Source organism: Kogia breviceps, chromosome 20 (assembly GCF_026419965.1).
Source record: "Kogia breviceps isolate mKogBre1 chromosome 20, mKogBre1 haplotype 1, whole genome shotgun sequence".
In the NCBI taxonomy this organism is placed as follows: domain Eukaryota; kingdom Metazoa; phylum Chordata; class Mammalia; order Artiodactyla; family Physeteridae; genus Kogia; species Kogia breviceps.
The window spans coordinates 20,483,688-20,504,229 of record NC_081329.1 but is presented as its reverse complement, the minus strand read 5'-3'; the positions used below and the strand labels follow the sequence as shown (position 1 = coordinate 20,504,229).

At 35.2% G+C, this 20,542-nt stretch overlaps 1 protein-coding gene across 1 annotated transcript in view; it reads right to left on the bottom strand.

Annotated features, from left to right (window-relative positions):
• TNKS (tankyrase) overlaps positions 1-20,542 on the bottom strand; it is a 171,377-nt gene that overhangs the window by 114,340 nt on the left and 36,495 nt on the right. Inside the window, exon 3 of the mRNA XM_059049380.2 lies at positions 17,211-17,306. Within this exon, the coding sequence (XP_058905363.1) occupies positions 17,211-17,306 (96 nt within the window). The remainder of the gene's footprint in view (positions 1-17,210; positions 17,307-20,542) is intronic.

Genomic DNA, 20,542 nt, shown 5'->3' with positions numbered 1-20,542 from the left:
AAGTGTGATGATAAAAGTCTAGCAATATTTTTCGACTCAAGTTCATAGGAAAAACGTTAACAGAAGTGGGTAAGACAACCATTTGTTTGGACGGAAACTCTGTTGGAAGGCAGCCATTTTGTAAACCTGTCTTTCTGCAATCTCTATAGCTTCTTAAGGACTTTACTCACTTTATTCTCTACGAGTAAAATTTTCAGGACATAGCTACCTCATTTCCATCTCTTTAGTTAGGTTTATAGAAAGTTTGCAATCATTCATTCCTTTAAGTGTTCTTTAGCTCTGTGATCTGGGCACCAATTTTACAATGTATGTACATTCACTTCCTATTTTTTTCTATTCCAAAAAATATACCATTCTCCTTTCTGCTTTTATAGCTTCTAACACATTTAAAAGAATTTTCTACTTCACATTTTCAAATATTTCTTGGGAAAGACTATCTTTACTTTCATTCTTTGGTCAAATCATGTTTAAAAAGAGCATCTCAACTTTTGTTAACCATTTTTCTCTGAAAAGCATCACATAAGGGCCTAAAGAAAAAATGTATTTTGAATAATGTTTGCCATTTTCTTTTCTTTCAGAAACAAAATATATAAACTATCATTCAGTAACATTATTCTTTTCTGAAAAAAAAAAAGTAATCATGTAAAATGTATGTGTGTGTCTGTATGATCATGGCTATTTTCTTCTCCAGGAGATTAGAAGATCTTTAGGTCCCAAACCTGCAATAATTCAAAGTATTACCCACAACATTTAAGCATGATATTTGGCCCAAAGTGTACTTTAAATAATGGAGACAGTAAGTAACATTGACACTGAGAGCCATGATTAAGGTAAACATAGGGAAATATAAAAGGATCCAAGAACTTTCTATGAAGTCCTAGTCCTTTAAGTGACAAATGTTCTCTGGTTAAGAATTAAAATATCAAGAAGAGTATGTATAAAAATATTCTCTTAAGAGAAAGAAATGAGTAAAATCACAAACTGCTGGTATGATGGTACTAAGCATAAAACATTTAAATATTGCTTCCATTCTTAATCGAATTTCTTTTCCTTCTACATTCTTGGCCAGCCTTTTCTTCTATAAACCATCATTAATATTACTATTTGGTATGTTTTTCTTTCTGTTTTACAAAGAGTATAGGCAAGCAGTTATTTTATTATTCCTTATTAGGTTTTAAAAATGAAAGACTTATTTTGCAACAACTTCACAAAATCGGTTGCTCTTTTGGAGAATACGATACTCTCCCATGCCTGTCTGTTATTGCCACTGGCATTCTAATAACTTCTTAAAAACAAGAGTCATTTTTATGTCTTGTCATAAGCAATATATCATTCATTTTGCATTCATTTCAGTGCAACGGAGGATAACAGAATAATAGAAAAACAACATGTGGGAAGATTAGAACATCAATAGAGAAAAAAAGAGTCTTCTTCACTCACTTGGGCCCTATTTCTAAACACTGAAGCCAAATACATATAACTAGAATTATAAGGAGCAATGAATTTGTCCCCACAAAGAAAAAAACATGAGGGAAAGAACACAAATAAAAACTCATACACAGAATGTTACTCCACCTCAGAAAGAAAAGAGATACAAACTGGAGATGACGAGTTCTGATAATCCACAAATCCAAGGACGGCCTATTTGTAAAGCATTCCTTATCTAGTACTGATTTCCTGTATAATTAATCTCCTAATAACTACTTCTTTTAAAAGAAATTCCCACATATAAAAAACAATACTCACTGTTATTTCTGATTATATTTCCCACTTTCATTCAGAAACACTTGAGCACATAATTCACTGTATTTCTCTCCATGCCCTGTCAGGCTATCAATTCAGATGACTTTCAATGTCCACATAAAAAGAAATCTAGCAATTCTAAAACCGTCAGAGGCTGATTATCGAACACATAATTTTAAGGTACTCTAAGTTATTGACACTCTAAGTAAACCTGATCCTTTCCCTGAGAAAAGAAAATACTGTTCACCTACCTATCACAGTCAGAAGCACAAGGCTAATCTTGATTAAAAAGCTTCCTAGGAAATAGTTAGTACCCACCTTGTGCCCACTAAGGTCATGTATCCTCAAAGAACCAGAGTGAATATACTCTCACCCAAACAGAAACATTGAGTCTACTGTGGTCTTGGGAGGTGGGGAGGGGGGAGGAGAAAGACAAAAGGGTACGGATAATATTTGTTTCAAAACAATCTCAACAAATTTAATGCCCAAGAGTTTCCTTCAGAAGGAGACAGAAAACAAGGAAAGTTAACAATTCTAACAATGCCCATAAGATGGTGCTCTATCTAAAACAAGGAAACTTTATCCATAGAAAAGAAACAAGCATTTAATTTTGACGCCGTAATAAACAGAAAAGGACACCAATGTAGCTAGAAGTAAAATGTAAAGACGGACTTCCCTGGTGGTCCAGTGGTTAAGAATCCACCTTCCAATTCAGGGGGCGCGGGATGGATCCCTGGTCGGGTAACTAAGATCCCACATGCCGCGCAGTGCAGCCAAAAGATTAAAAATAAAAAAAAAAATTGAGCTTTTCCTAAACATTAGTAATTCAAAAAATGAGACTATATAAGGATGAAAAGTAGAAAAAAATAGTACATGGTGACCATATAATTTATTAACCAAACTGTCATTTTTTTTGCCCAGAGTGATAATTTTTAAAATCTTTTCATTTGAAATAATTTCAAACAGAGAAAAACTGCAAAATAGGTACAGAGAATTCCTATATGCTCTTTGCCCAGACTCACCAATTTTTAATATTTTGTCCATGTTCTTTATATCCTCTCTCTTTCCCCTCTATATCTCTATGTATGTATGTAGAAGCAATAAATAATTTTTCTAAACCATTTCAGAAGGTTGCAATACATCATGTCTCTTTGCCTTTTATTACTTCAGTGTTTATTTCCTAAAAACGTGGATATTTTCATATGTAAACATTGTATAGTAAGTAAATTCAGGAAATTTAACATTAGTACAATACTTTTATCTAATAGAGTGTACAAATTCCAATTTTGTTATTGTTCCAATAATATCCTTTATAGCATTTTCCCCCTCCAGTCCAGGATCATGTATTTTGTATTTAGTTGTCATGTCTCTTTAATCTTTTTTAATCTGAAATAATTCCTCAGCCTGTCTTTCATGACATTGACATTTTTGAAAAATACAGGCCAATTATTTTACAGAATGCACCTAAATTTGTGTTTGTCTAATGTCTCCCGGTGAGATTTAGTTATGCATCCCTGGCTAGAATACAATATGAGAGCTGTTGTGTCCTTCTCAGGTATTACATCTGACAGCATGCAAGGTTTATCTGACTCTCACTGATTACATTAATTTTGCTTCCCCAGTAAGGGTATTATCAGATTTCTCCACTGTATAGTTACTGTTTTCCCCAAGTAATAATCCATCTATCGACAGCCACGCTCAGAACCACGCAAATATCCTGTTCCTCATTGAATCTGGTCCTTGAGATTTAGCATCCACTAAGGATTCTTGTCCTAGCCAGTCTACTATGATGGTTGCAAATGCTGATTTTCCAATTCCAACAGTTCCTCCACATTTAACAATGGGCATTCTAACAGTGAGAAAGAACGCTCCCCACTCACTCATTTATTATCACTGTATGAACATATCTATTCCTGTTTTATCTAATGGGTTATAATCCATTACTCTCGTTATTTATTTTGATGGTCAAACTGTCCTAGATTTGCTCAGCAGGAGCCCCTTCAAGATGTCCTTTTGACAAGCCCCTGTGTCCTTTAGAAATGCCCCCGTTATTTTTTTGAGCACTTCCTTACTTTCTAGCATAAGATAGTCCAGGCTCATCTAATACCTTCCCCAATGTAGTCCTGAAATCAGTTATTTTTTTTCAAAGAACTCTTAACTCATTTACTCCGAACACATTTTACTCAATCTTACAATACACCTAAAATAGGTTCAGAATTACTATACCGTATTATTGCAAAACAACTTAATAGAAGGAATTCAGGGTTTGTCTGAAATTGCCCTTTTTACCCCATTCCAGACTGAAGGTATAAAGTCAAAGAACTGTGCTCAAAAGTTACTTAGATTAGTTCTTCTTTATTTCCTTTAGTGTGGTTATTTATTTGAAATGCAGGTGGTTCATTAGTTTCTGTTTGCTCAATGCTTTAGAATGCAATTTTGAGGCAAAAAATGGGAGTTGAATTTGCATTAAAATAAACTGTAAAAATTTCATTGTTATGTTAGTATGAAATCTGTCATCTTTCTACTTACCAAAGGTCTAATTACAAGTTTCAACTATTAATATCATTAAGTTCTCTCAGGATATAAACAATAATAACACATAAAACTGCCACTAATGATCTACTCAAAGCCTTTTCAAAGATTTTAATGTAGAATTTGATTACTTTTGAACATACAAGCCAATGCTGATCTCCCCTTTTCCATAAGATTTATAAAATGAGTCAACCATTGAAGCATGCATCGTTGCCATTTCAGATGCCCTTTTATAATAACTGTATCTGCATTCTACAGTTAGATTCATGTTGAAAATTCTTAAAAACTTGTCACCTTTTTCTTAAAAAAAAAAAAAAAAAAAAATCAACCAACAATGCTAGATTTTGTTTTAGTACTATTTGGGAAAAGTCTTTTGAAACTGAAGAAGTAAGATGAAAAATCAAAAACAGAAAAAGGAAAAAATTAAATAAGAATAGACTTACCAATATAAAACTTAAAATTTTGTAGACTGGAATGAATGAGAGATATTTTAAAGCAGAAGTCAGATTTATCTTTCAATTTATTTATCCATAAAATATGGCTTTATCATAAAATAATTACCAATGGCTTCTTTCTCATCAGTCTATTTTAGGACCCCTAAGCAAATAAGTGAAAATACACCCTCCAAAATCATATCACACTGGAGTAGGAGTGTTCTCAGTCTTGGATGGTTCTCAATCTTTCGTCTACCCTAAAACACCCTAAAATGGCTCTTGACTGTGACAATGTCGTGGCTGGGGGTGGGGGCAGAGGTCAGCCGTGGAATATCCCTTTTGACACCCTTCAGAAGCACAAGAGGATTCTTGCTATATAAAAATTATAGGTGTTTAATAATGTTATGGAAACTGCTTTATGAACTAGCTAATTGTTAAAATGAAACATCTGAAATCAACACATTGATAGAGAGAAGGTTTCTAATACTCAGCAAAAACATCTAACACAATAATAGCCTCATAAGAATCAACAGAATCAAAAGCCGTTTTCGTTAAAAGATCAAATTAATAATGGCCTCATATAACTGCATAGAAATTTAGAAAAGCTCATGAGTATGTACATACTGCTTCACGGGGGAGAAAAATAATAGTATTATGGTATCCTGAAAGCCACAAGGAGACTATTTCAAAAAGGAAATTATACTGAATGCTGCTGAGAGGCTGCACAAGGAAGTGACCACTGTGTGGGGGGGAGGAATATATATATATATATATATATATATATATATATATATATATATATATATATATATATATATATATATATATATGATGGAGTTTACTGATAAACTTGGGGAGAAAAAAGAAAAGATTTCAGTACAGTGGTTAGGAACAAAAAGTGGACCAGGTAAGTTTAGTTCAGAATAAGAAGTAAGAAAACAGACAGAGCCCATGAACAAACTCTTTATGCTCTGCAGGGAAAGCAGAAAAATGGGGGCCTAGAGAGTGATGCAGCAATCAAGAGAAAAAAATTTTGGTTTTGCTTTATTTTTTAAAGTGGGAGCTATTAGAATCTGTCTATAAGCAAATGGATATAAGCCAATAGGGAGAACATAATTGCAGGTCCTTGAGTAAGTGAGATGGGATAGGATCCAGAGCAAAATCAGAAGAAGGCTGACCTTAGCCAGAAGCAGTATGCTTCTTTCACGGTAGTAAGAAGGAATGCAGAGTATGTGAGTACAGATGTAGCTAGGTTGCTGGAACTGGTCATAGCACTAAGTTCTTATTTGATGGCATCTATTTTTTCAATGAAATATAAGAAGCTCTTTCTAAACATACTCACAAATATGTGAATAATCAAGCTAGTCTATTTCAAATATCCTAAATAAATTTAAAAGTTAAGTACCCATATACTGTTATTATGCTAGATCTGTGTTTTCATGTATTTTGGACCCATCCCTTTTTCTTCCTTCTACTTCTTTCTCCTTCACTCTACCTTTGCTTCGTTCTCAGGCCTGAATTACTACAATTTGCTCCAGGATAGTTTCCTTACTTCCCACCTTTCCTTATATTAATATATTTAATGAATGTATGTCTAATTCATTTTCCTGAATTAGAAACACAACAAACATCTTCTGTTCCACCAAACAGAATAACTATGCCCTCTTTTCTTCATCAAGCTAAATTAGACATGTGAAGGCTTGGGGATGGCAGTGGGAGAGGAGGGAGACAAGGGAATCAACACCTTTTAGAGGAGGAGAATTCTACCACACCCTCCTAATCACACTGATGCAGATCTATGGCTCATCTGGTCTTAATAACCTACTGCTAAAGGAAATTCCTCATGGAATTTGGGAAACTGGGAAACTGAGGCTTCGAAACGCAAAGTAACTTTCCAGTCTACACAACTGGTAGGCAGCAGAACTGACTGACATTCCAATGCAGATAGTCTTGATTCCAAAAATTCGTGTAACTGTGCTATACAGCCAGTGCTGCAGTCTTGCAGTATGGCCACGAACCTGCTGCTAGTGATAGCTTTTCCTCCGTAAAGTGGGGAAAGGGTTAGGAAGAGCACAGTGCCTCCTAGGTCATCAACAACCATCCTAGTCCAAAGCTTTGAGAAACTGTTCCCTAAGCAAATGGGTATACATAGCTCATTCGCTTCTTTCTACCAGCTAGCACATGTTCCTCATTGATATCTACTTAAACAGCACGTTGGAAGGTAGGAAAATGTAGGTGTAAGGCAAGTTCTGCTAGAAAACACCAGGCACAAAAGTGGGTATCTGTTCAAAGAAGGTTTTTGCTTTAGGTCAACCTATATTTTTTTGTACCATCACACCCTGCTTCAGTTTCCTCAGCCTTATGAATGAGTAAGGTAAGATAGGGACACTGACAAAGATGGAGTACAGCAGGAAAAGATGGTATTCTGCAAAAATTCCATCAGTAAACTCTCCAACACTAAGTTAGTTACTTTCATTACAGAGCCTCTTTAATCCTAAATAATTACCAATTACTCCCTTTACTCCACTATTCAGGGACACCTCATTTTTTAAAATAATAAAGCCTCATGCCATGTGTTTCAATGACTTTTTACATTTTCAGAAAAATACTTCTCCTACGTTAGATAAACTAGGAAAATACTGGCTACTGGGCTATTCCAACCTTAGGGCTGAGCCAAAGAGTAAATGGAAATAATGAACGGCACAGAAAGAAGATCATGAAGGAGGGGACTATGGGCTTACCTACCAGTTACCAACTGATAAAGCAACAAGCTGTCGATAACTTTTACTTTTAGTCACAATTATTTCAGCTGTAAACACTAAAATCATAATTTTGCTTTTTATTCACCTATAAAAAGCTAATGCATTAAACAATTAAGTTCTCTGCAGTACTATGTGAATAGTACTGAGAGTCCAATCATATCCCTCATAACTCACAGTTGCTTAAATATAGGTTTCTGATCAGCAGGTAGATTTAGAAAAATAAGCATGCCACCGAAATTCCTATTGTTCATGTAGTTACACTCAATGCTTAAATCCTCAGAGTATACATATGAGAAATGGCTGATTCCAAATAGTAATAACTGATCAAAAATAGTTTCAAGACTTCTACTTCTAGCAAAACAGAGTAGATGTACTTTTCTGTATTCTTCCCACTAAGTACACCTAAAAAAACCTGGACATCATATGTAAAATATATATAAGAAGACTCTCAATGGTGGACAGAAGGCAGACCAGTTAAGGACCTTGGTACCCAAGGAATGACTCATGGTGGTGAGTTCTTAAGTCCTTTTTGCCCCATATATACAGACTTAAGAGCTGAAGAAGCTGACAACTCAGAAAATGCCAATAGGTGCAGACAAACAAAAGCCTGTTCTCTGAAGCCAAACGGCCAGGAAAGGGAAAGTCTGGCATGACAGAAAACCTTTAAACAATAACTGCCTCTTCCAGTCAAATACTACAAAAAACAAAAACAAGCCAAAAAACCCCCCCAAAAAACAAAAACAAACAACACTGTGGCTCTACCCCTACTCATGAAGCAAAGGCCTGTAACGAGTCTAAATTTGCAAGCTCACTAGGAAACAAGACTTTATCTCTGCCAGGTAACAATTAGCCCCTCCTCACCACAGTGTTGGTGGAGACCACAGACTGCCACAAACTTTCACTACAGCCCAATGGTAACGAAGTCACCCCTCTTCTCCTCCTGTGATGTCAGTCAAGGCCATGTGGGGAAAAGATCGGCAAGGATAGAGAAGAACTCAATAACACCATCAACGAACAGGATGGAACAGACATTTATAGAATGCTCCATCCAACAACAGCCAAAACACATTCTTTTTACATGCCCATTTAACATATACCAACACAGACCACATTCTGGGTCATAAAACAAAAATTTTTTAATGAAAAGAACTGAAAACATAACAAGTGTTGTCCAACCACAATCGAATCAAACTAGAAGGTAGATCAAAAAAGTAATGGAAAAATCTCCAAACACTTAGACTCTAAACAACATACATCTACTAAATATTTAACCATGGGTTAAAGAGAAAGCCTCGAGAATTAAAAAAGAATATATTGAACTGAATGAAAATAAAAATAGAACGTATCAAAATTTGTGGAATATAGCCAAAGTAGTACGTACGGGAAAATTTATAGCACTAAATGCATATATCAGAAAAGAGGAAAAGTCTCAAATCAATTTTCTAAACTACCACCCCAAGAAAAAGAGTGAAATAAGCCCAAAGTAAGCAGAAGGAAATAATAAACATAAGAACAGAAATCAACATAACTGAAAAAAAAAAAATCAATGAAACAATGACTTGGTTCTTTGAAAAGGGTCAATAAAACTGACAAACTTCTAGGAAACACTAGTAACACAGAAGACAAAACACAAATTACCAGTTATCAGGAATGCAACAGAGGCTATCACTACAGAGTCTGCAGACCTTAAAAGGTATCTAACAGAAAAAAACTACAAACAACTCTACACACAGAAATCTGACAGCTTAGATGAAATTCCTTGAAAGACATAAGCTACCAAAACTCACACAAGGAAAAAATATATAACCTAATTAGCCATGTACCTATTAGAGATACTGAATGAATAATAATCTTCCAAAAAACAAAGTACCAGGCCCAGATGGTTTCACTGGTGAATTCTACCAAACATTTATAAAAGAAATAATTTCTTCTAGAAAACAATCTCATCCAGAAAATAAAAGCAGATGGAACACTTCCTAATTCATTCTATGAAGCCAGCATTACCCTAATACCAAAATAAAGTAGGGAAAACTACAGAATCAGTATTTCTGGTGATGGAAATGTTTTATATCTTGAGTGCATCAATGTCAATATTCTGGTTGTGATACCATACTACAGTTTTGCAAGATGTTACCACTAGGGAAAATAATAAAGAGGGTACTGGGAACCTCCCTGTATTATTTCTTACAACTGCATGTGAACCTACAATTATGTCAAAATAAAAGTTTAATGAAAATTTCATTAACCCTTACAATACTAAAGCATTAATGAGTTCTAATGTCACACGTTCTACTTAAGAAAGCAAATGTTAACAGTAATTATTATAAGAAAATTTAAAAGAACCATTTAAAACAGCAATTTGGTTGCAGCTGAAGCTCTAATATAAATTGCAATGCAAATGCTATAAGGTTGCTACAGCTTACTAGGGAAAATGACAGTTGCTCTCAGAGTATACACTAACAAGATATTATGCTTCACAAATATGTCATTTTTGATGAGTTAAATGATCATGCTGGTTTTAATGATCATTAAAGTAGGCCTGTTGGCTTTAATTACACAAAAGGTTGATGGGAAGAGGGTGAAATACTAGAATTCTGGGTTATCTAAACAGAATATATGGAATTTCCCATTCCATATATTTATGTCTAACTGTCTGTAACTCATTTAAGGCATACACACTTAAATTATTTGAGCTGCCTCTTATTCATTATGAAATGAATAGTTCAAACATTCTGATTATTATATCTTTCCTTATAGCTTCTGATAAATGGAGTATTTATAAATGGAATGGAATATTTATAAATGGAATATTTCTTGCCATATCAATAAACAAAGGATGTCACAGTCATCAAGGATTGCAACCCTCCAACGTGAGCTGGTGAGCCCTGAGGAAACTCAGAGCTGAAAAGAACACCTGCCATCTAGCAGCCATCAGACTGCAGCCACTCCCTGCAGTGAGCCCTGAGAAAACTCAGTTTGTGAAAACACAGGATACTGGCCCCAGAAAGTTGAGGTGCATATCAAAGGAATGATTTCAGTGAGCCCAGACTCTTGCATCTTCCCATACATAGAAAAGCGCTAAATTCCTTAACTTGAGATATCTGGTTTTCTTTAATTGAAGATAATCTTTTGACTACCTGTCCTTTTGTTGCAAAACTCCTATATATCCTGGCTCCTCCCCTCACTTCCTTGGAGCAGTTTCTCAGAGTCATCTGAGAGCTATCTCTCAGAGTTATCTGTTAGCTGTCTCCCGGGCTGTAGTCCTCATTTTGCCCCAAATAAAACTTAACTCGCAACTCTCACGTTATGCATTTTTTTAAAAGTCAACACAACACTTCTAAATACTGTTTTCTTAATATTTCTAATGAATGTTATTCAAGCCTGCTGCCTAGAGAGCAAAGACTTAAGAATATCATTTATAAAGTTGGATAAATCAATTTATTATCCAAGTAAGTCATTTTCTTATAATAATACAATGATAAATCTTGCAGGTAATATTAATCAGGTAAATTTTCTTCTTTTTGAAAAGAACAATCTTTAAGCTAAGAAAGTAGAGAAACATTATATTAATGGATTGAATTTAAACCCTGAATTTATGGGTCAGTTCAATTTTTCAAACGTGTTTTATACTACATCCTTCTAAATGAATGAGTAGGTTAAAAAAAATCTGATTCTGCATATATAAGAATACTGAACTGGAGAGCCAACTGCTTGAGTTCAAATCCCCAAAATTTCCCTTAAGGACTCTGAACTTGTAAAAGTAACCTAACTTCCGGTGTAAAAAAAGGCACAGTGATAATATCTATCTCCTAGTGTTATAAGGATTCAATGCCCTTAGAACAGGTCTTGGCTTACAGAAGCATTTAGGAGTTGTCAGATGTTGTTATTATTACTGTATTTTACACAAGGCTAACTTCTAAAAAAACCTTTGGCTTGCTGCAAGTAACCTAAAAGACAATTCAACAAAAACTACTAAATGAATTGAATAGATGCTAAAAAGAAGAAATGAACTAGTTTCAGGTTAACCTTTGACCTGTTTGTTTAAGGTGCAAATAACACTTTAGAATTTAAATCATGGTGACCTATGTCAGATATGGTCTTTTTAAAAAGGTACTACTTTTATATTCCTCTCCTAAGTCCTCTTCATACTTTTAAGGTTTCAAAAAAGTGTTTTAATCACTTTTAATAACAAAATCTTAATTTTTCTGCTCATGTCCAAAATTATAGATAGATCAAACCATTAATAAAATTTTCTTAACAATTAGTTAAGGGATTAACATTTTCAACACATCTTTAAAATGGGTATTCACACCGTTTTATTTCAATGACAATTTTTAACTTTCTTGCTCTAATACTAAAGGGAATTTTTTTTAAAAATCAGGAATTCATGTTAAACAATAATTTTCACCTAATAAAACTGAAGTGGATAAACATATAGCTTTTCTTTAAAAGTAGGGGATTTCCTTTCATGGTTTGTTTTCTAGGAGGTACACTGTACTATCAGACTTCCTAATACCTGATAAAAATAATTCCTTAAGTTCAAATTAAGGACATGAGAAATCTGTCTTCAATCATGGAGGCTGACAGTAAAAATGTACTACACATGAAAGGCAATATGCTCCTCTCTAGTACAGCTGATGTGCAAAACAGCCTATTAACAGAACAATAACCAAAAGAAGAGTAAAAATTAGGCCTTGCTTTGACATCTGGAAGTCTGATGTGACAGCTGCAGGAAGTCTGATCTTTCCAGAATTGGAATATTCTCAAGCAAAGGAACTAACCAAGAAATCTGTTGATAAAAGGCTCAATAGATACCTTACCCATCACACCAATTAAAAAAAAAAAAACTTTAATGCACTGTGTTTTAAGAGGTGCACATGACTATAAGTAATTCTAAACAATTTTTAAGAAGTAGAAAATTTAATAAGACTATTACAATATGGCATGAGAGTGAAATAATTAATAGTTATTGAGTACTTGTAGGACCTGGAAAATATGCTGCCCTCAGTGACCAGTAATCAGACCCTAGATGTCCTTATTTATTCAATTGTTTCAGGGACTCATCCAAGTCCTGGGCACAATGAAGCCAGCAAGAGAGACAAAAGCCCAAATCCTTGTGAAGTTTTCATTCTATTGGGGCAAAAAAATAACAACAACAAACTAATGCAATTTCAGATATCTATAAAGAAAATGAAGTAATAAATCCATAAGGAAAATGAAGTAAGCTAATGGGATTGAGAACAAGAAGGCTTCTCTGAGGAGTAAACATTTGAGTGGAGATTTGACTGATGACCCATGTGAAGTTCTGGGGCACTGTCCCAGTTTTAGTAAAGAGCATGTGTTGCTGCAGACACAGAAAGGGGCTTCACCTGTGTGAGAAGGAGCAAGCACACAGCTGTAGCTGAAGCAAAGAGCTCACGGGAGTGCACAGTGCAGGACAAGATCAGAGATATGCAAGGCAGCGGCCCGATCATGGTCTGCTAGGGTTAAAGTCTGGATTTTATTCAGGGGTAATGAGAATATATTAACAAATTTTCTAATCACAGCACTGATTTATGCTTTAGAAGGACCACTCCAGCTATAGTGGAGGCAGAGAGACCCATCATGAAGCTACCGCTGTCATGAAAGAAAGACGAAGGCATGTACTAGGGCTAGAGCAGTGAAGCCGGTAAGAAATGATTGGACTGGGGATTTGAAAGCATGGTAGACCCGAATTACTGATACGTTGCTTTCGAAACGTGAGAAAAAGAAAGGAATCCTAAATTTTGGCTTAAGCAAAACCTAGCAGTCAAACCTACCGAGGCAGGATTCAGATCATTTAAGTCTTCGCTGATCATGCTGAAGGTTTTCGTTTTATCTGAAAAGCAGTAGGAAGCAGTGAAGAAGAAGAACAACAACAAAAAAGAGATAGGATTCCAGATATATCTTGCTGATTTAACACACCAGGCTCAGCAAGCACATACCAGATCCCTCAACATTGCCTCTAGCCTGAGCCACAGCTGATTCCTTCTAGAAAGGGAGCCAGCCCATCAATCACAGATTAGAATTTCCTCAGAAGTGCAATGAATCCAGACAAAAGTTTATTCTTGAGACACCTTGGTGCAACTATATCCCTCTCCCTTATTCCCCTATCCCTAAATCTACTAGGAAACTGCTGAGATGAATTACCTTGGCAACCTTGTGACCATCTAAACTCACTCACTTTACATCCCTGTCATCCTCGGTTCTGCCAACGATAACTCTCCTTTGGCCATCTATCCTTTCCCAAACTCTCAGCCTCAATCTGCTGTCACCTCTTCTTATGACCCAACTTCCCACTGCACCCCACAGAATCCCCTCTACATGATTAACAAATACTCCAACATCCTTATCCTCTTCAATGAACACTCCCTTTGTCAATCACCTTTAATTTACATGTAGCTCTGGCAAAGTAATACCACATGCAGCACAGACCTTTAAAAAGGAAGCTCTTCATTCACCAAATCCTCACACACTTCACTCAGGAATAGAGAGATACATGTGTGTGGATGCTAAGTCTGAATACGGTAAAGAAGCATAATTCCAATTGAATTGATAAAATAACTCTAAATTCACAAGGAAGAATAAAGGATGAAAACACTGTACCTAAATGGTAAATACTAGAGGATTCGTTCAAAAAACTAAAATATATCCATAGAAGGATACCATGAAATTTATAAATTCATGTTGCAGAAGAATACTTAGCACCTTCTGGGAATATTCATATAACTAAATTTTTAAAAAAGATTATTAAGCAATATGTAACGTATAAGGCTGATTTGATGAAAGAGAAAGAAGAATGTGGGGTGGGGTGTGTGTCCTAAGAAAAAAAGGTTATAAATAAAATATACCAGAATGTTCTCTGAGGGTGGTAGAATAATGAGTAATTTTTTTCTTTTTTGTACTTTTCCTATTTTCCCTAATTTCTAAATGAATGTATTTTTTATACCTCGAAAAAAAGGTCAAAATAAATAAATTTTTAAAAATCCATAATCATAACACACAGAAACTGCTCGTCAATGAAATTTACACAGGCTTGTTTAGGCTTTTCCTATCCTTGCTTCCTAAAAAACAAAAAATAAACAAACAAAACCACCTCGAAGTCCTTCAGATGACTGCCCAGAACTTCAGTCATTAACCAAAAACAAACAAAACCCCTCAAGATCTCTTCTAAGCATATCATTCACTTAATAATTCAACAAAGAGTTTAATGAGTCTTTCCAATTAATTATTCTCTTTATAATACCTAAGTGCACTATTCAAAGCAGATGGCTATATGCTGGGGTCCTTTAGCTGTAAAACTAAGGGTATGTTGTTTTATACAGCTCTGTAAAAACTCATGTATTCTTTATGCAGAAGAAGTTATTAGTCATTTATTTATTTTAAAATATTCGGAAAGAGAGATTTTCACTTTGTTAATTTCCTTTAAGGAATATACATATATCTATACACAATTTTGGCTAATGCACAAAAGCAGTAACACAAAAAATTTTGGAAGTCATCTTTGGCAATTAAATTCCCAAAGACGAAAAAAATTAAGAACAGAAACTTCACCCTCAAGGATAAGTAATGGTACTACAACTACATCTGGCATAAAAAGAATGACACATCATCTAGAATAATCTCTAATAACTCTAAATTAAGACTTTCCTTTCAAAAGATTCTCTTTTTATCACTGCTCAGTCTTTTAAATTTAACTTTGGAAATAATACTTCCACCATAATTCCATCAGAAAGAACTGCTTACAAGAGAACCTGCATGGGCAGAAAAACATGTTGGAATATATTTCACTGCATTATGTAACACGAATGTGTAAATATCGTTTGCTTATATTTTCCACTAGAATGTTTTTCTTTTACATCATATCTGAAAAGTTGTATGTCATTTCCAAGAGAGCATATTCTTGAAAAAAACAATTAATGAGCTCAGTATTATGACCAAGAAGAATTTAATATCTTCCTATCTAAGCCAAATACACTGCTAGATGCTTTTCTAGGGAAGTTTAACAGACATGGTATCTGTCCTCCAGGAAGCTTTGGTCTCTATGAGTTATTCCGCCAAATTTCTTTCCCAAACTAACAGCCAGTATAACCTCCCCTGAAATTCACTTCCACTTAGAAGATAGCTTCTTGTTGTTCACAACTTATATTCAAACTTTGTCTTTAAAAAAGTGAAAGTGGATCTAAAGCGGTGCTGCATTAAATGAACAAATGGAAATATCTAACAAACGGACAGGCAGGCGTTGAGGATTGAAGAGAAGGAAAGGTCAGATGGAGGACACAGATACAGAGACAGTCTTGGTCAGCATTTATAATATCCCTCTAGTACTATGAATCGTCTCCTTTGGTCAGAGACCACACCAAGGCTGCAATTGTTGCCCAGGGCTTTGCTAAAGGAAGAGACTGGAAGGCTGCAGAAGCTAAACAGCAGCCCTGAGGCTCCAGACTTTAATTTCACTATTTTAGTATATGTGCTGCCGAAGCGAGCACTAATTTCACTATTTAAAACTTTATAATTACATTTAAATTTCTTCTTATCTACACTGGTTTAAAAATAGCTTTATTCCTCCTCTAGTGTATGTTATCATGATTCAGCAACTGAATCACCTAAGCTCTTATTAATTTAGATAAATCAGATTACTCTGATTTAGCAGAGATTAGGTTAATTTTAACACTGAGGGAAGTTGCCTTTCCATGCAGAGTAATTAAGCAAAATTCCACATATTTTCAAAGCTTTCTGTATATAGATATTTTCCATTCACCTCAGAATTTTTGTTAAAAATGGACTCAACTTAAAAGTGAATAAAAGATTTATTTTCTTCAAACCTGGACAAATTTAAAAGGAAGCTAAAAGTCATTTACTTTCATACAACCTAAAACAATACTGTGAGCACTGCAGTGACAGAGGCTCCAAATTATAAAAGTCAGTTAAGTAAAAGAAGGCAAAGGCAGCAGAACTCAGATGCTGAGAATAAAAACAAAAATAGATCCAATGCAGCATTCTGCGAATGAAGATCAGTGAAAACGGTTGCTCAATATCACATCACTTACAGCATTATTTCCCATGTTGTTATTGAGAGAGCCTTTCTATTCCAGCATTTCCTCTTTGTTGGTTCCTGACATTTGCCTTAATAAAACCAATACTTAAGCCAAAATTTTTCACTATCTGAAGAAAGAATGTAATCCATTGCCTCACTTAAAAAGTACTTTGCTATCATGGTAAAAGGGAGAAGATAATGATAAAAATATAAACAGAGTGGCAAGGGAGGAGCAGCATCATATTTTATTTAACCATTGCTCTAAACAATAAGGCAGCAGGTTGTCTTTCTGATCAAAACTACTTTTATAAAGTAATACAAATGCCCTTGCTTGCTCAATAGGGAAGGTCTTCAAAAGAATCAACTGAGAAGATGAGGTACAGGAAATTACAATCCAAACCATAAAAAAAAAGTCTAAAGCATGAATAATTATGTTATCATTTAATGCTGTAATTCTCAGAAATTCTAAATATAATAAGCAAACCTATTGCTTATGCCAGTAGAGCGATTCACGAAAACAGTTAATATAACAAATCAATAATAAAGTAGAGATAATGACATATATGTTTGTTGAGCTTCTATCAGTAGAAAAAAATAAAATTCAGACCATAAAGATTTTATAAAAGCAAGCTAATAGATCCAATAGCTAGTAGATAAAATAACCGGGCAGCTCTGTTTTCTTACCTGTAAGGACAGCTTTTGCTGAAGGATCCGCCAGGTCCAGGGCTGATTTCCCATCAGTGTTCCGAATGTTTGGATCAGCTCCGTGCTGCAGCAGCACTGTGCAGGGAAAGCAGAAACAGTATCTTACCTCAGGGATACAAAGATTATTTACTGGTAAGTGCCGCCTCGGCATGGTGTAGGCATAAACATACATTGCACAATTTTTTCTCTTTCAAGAAAAAAAAAAAAGAAAGAAAGAAAAAGAAAAAAAAGCGCTACAGCAAAGGATCCTCTCTAGAGTAAAGCGAAGTTGGCAACTTGTGGTACAGTATTATCACATGACTTAACATCATAAACACGAAACTAGAAAAATCCTGCAACAGAGACAGTTTGGGTTTGCCTCCTTCAGGCAGAAGGATGGGGAGCTGTATGCTCGCTGCCTCGCGCTGTGAAATCCTCTCACTATGAGCCTGCCCTGTCTTTACTACCACTGTGGCTGCTTGTTGCTGCTGCTGCTTCACTGCTGAATTTCCCACCGCTTCCTCGTCTTGGAACAGCTGTAATACTGTGCAAGTCTTTTAGTGCTCACCGCTTACATGTATGGAAACTCACCAGAACATACTGGCGTGCCTCCAAGAAGTTACCAGACACAGTAATGCATGCAACTCTGGTTCCCTGCAGCCGAGCTGCAGAAAGGAACTGCCTTCCACAATAATTCTGGCCATCAAAAATTTTTAGAATCAGGAATTCAATCACTATGAAATATGCTGAGGAATGAATGTTTCACATGCTATATTGGGTAAAAAGTAGCTACAGAGAATTTTGAGATGTGTAGGCTTCCAAAAGAGAGAATCACTGTTTAAGTAAAATACAGATATAACTTATTAATCTAAAACACTTCTCAACTACATCTGGTATGTGTGTGTATAGGGGCGGGGTGGGGACGGTGGAGAGGGGAGGGCGGGTGTTGCTATAACACTACCCAACCAATGGTTAAACTAATAAATATATTAAAAACTAGTCTAATAAGCAAAGTTCAATTACAAGTTATTCTAACAGTTCAAATGTAACACAAGATTTTGTGTACTCCTGGAGAGAACAGGAGTTGTTACCATTTACCAATATTCTATAGCATAAATTTAAAACAAAGCAGAAATATTAAATTCAAATAAATGGTTAAAGTTGTTATATAGTGACTGTTGATGTGTCCCAGATTTTCATTCATTAGCAGTCTCATGCTAAAGTACATACATTCTTTAGGAATATTTGGAAGGCAAGACTCATATATTACTATGTATAGAGCTTTATAAAGCTCTTCTTCTCCCTTTAATACATGAGCCATCTAGTCGATGGCTTTATTATAAGGTACAAAGGAGCAGCCTTATCTAGAATTGGGATGCAGCTGCTGGGACAGTATGCATCAGCATCTCTTGCACTAAATCTTGGATACTTTCAGACTTGGGATCACAAAAACTAGCCATGGCTTGAAAAGATGCAGTGAGATTTTTGCTAAGACTTTCAATCTTGACTGTAAGCAATGAACATAATTCTTTTCCAGATGTTTATAAAGTGACAAAAGTAGCACAAAATAGCAAGTACCATAATGTGAAACTGTAGTTATTCTTTCATCATAATGATTAAGCTATCACAGCAATATATATTTTTTTTATTCCAGGAAGAAATTCCAACATGAAGATTTGGCTTGTAAAGGGTCTTTATCATGAAGCAAGCTCATGTATCAAATGTAAAGATGACAGCTATCGCTATATCTTTATTTAGTTGCTGAGTGATCACATGCAAAAAACAGGAAAACAAAGAAATAACAGCTACCATGAAAAGCTGAGTTTTTTTATCGCATACTTAGAGAACTTCAGAACCTGCTTTAAACAAGAAGTATAAGAACGTAGTTTAACAATCCTTGATGATAATATGGTGGGAGCTTTTACTTTGCAGCTTAATGCGTGGTAGAGGCAAAACATAGAAAGCCTTATCGTTCCTCCAAAAGTCACCTGAAGTCTCAGCCTTACCTATTATATCTTTGCTGTTTTGCAACAGAAATCTGCCATTACAGTTTAGTTGCAGTTTTGCTTTGTCTTAGTTGACTTTGAAAGGAGTAATCTTTTCACTAGAAATATCTGTTTTCTAAACATTTTTTAGTCATATGCATCTCATTCATTGGACCTGAACACACAGAAACATCACTGAAGAGTTATGTAGCAACAGGGAAGAAGAAGCTGAATTTTCCAAACCAGATGCTGATAACAAAATCCACATTAGAAAATAATCGAACCATTTTAATTCACCAGATATGGGTAAAAACCCCACAAAACTCAGTAGAGTTAAGAGTTTTAGGAGCAATAAAGGTATCCATAACTAGACCACAAGGGATCTAAACTTACCTAACTTTTCATAAAAGGGCAGCACTGGGGAGATTAAATGGGAACAAAAAATGGCACAAAAGTACTAAGCACAAAGACTGACAATACATATCAGCTAATACTAATATTTAAAGCACATTTTAAAATGTATTTGCACTCTCAACTCTACCACTAACTACTAATTCATTGCTTTGTCCTAGAGCCAAACCTTCAGATCTTAACTTCTTCTGTAAACGGCCAGAGGGAAAATATATTAGGCTTTGTAGACCATATGGTCTCTGTCTCAGCTATTCAGCCTTGCCTCAACCCCATCATTACAGAGGAAAAGCAGCCACAGACAATACTTAAAGGCATGTGTGTGGCTCTGTTCAATAAAACTTTATTAAAATTTGAATTCTGTATAATTCTCATATATAAGAAAATATTGTTATTATTGTGTATTTTAAAAATCTTTTAAAATGTAAAAACAATTCTTAGCTTACAGGACATACAAAAAACAAAGGATGAGCTGGATTTGGTCCATGGTCATAGTCTGCCAACCTTGACCTGGGGCAGTGATAGATGACAAAGTGTGGTCCATGGATGGTACTTGGCCTCGAACTCGCTGTAATCTATCGACATTGAGATAACCACAGAAATTAAGAGGAAGCATTTAAAACTGTGTGTGTCATTTTAAAATTACTTTTTCCAGTACCTCATCTTTATTGTAGTTTACAGAGTTATTGGCCTGCCATGCACTGGGGAAGGAAAAAAACTGGTCCCTGACCACAAGACAAGGTTGAGAAGCACTAAGGCAGTTCCCAGGTCTATAAAATGAAGGACCTGGACCAGATAAATGATTTCTATGTATCTAGAATAGGCCTCAAATCCCTGACACTGCTTTTAGAGTTACAGTCTAAGCATTAAGATCTAAAATCTTAAAAAAGAAAAAAAGATTTGCCTCAAGCAGACCCTTTTTGTTCCCTACCCTTTTAA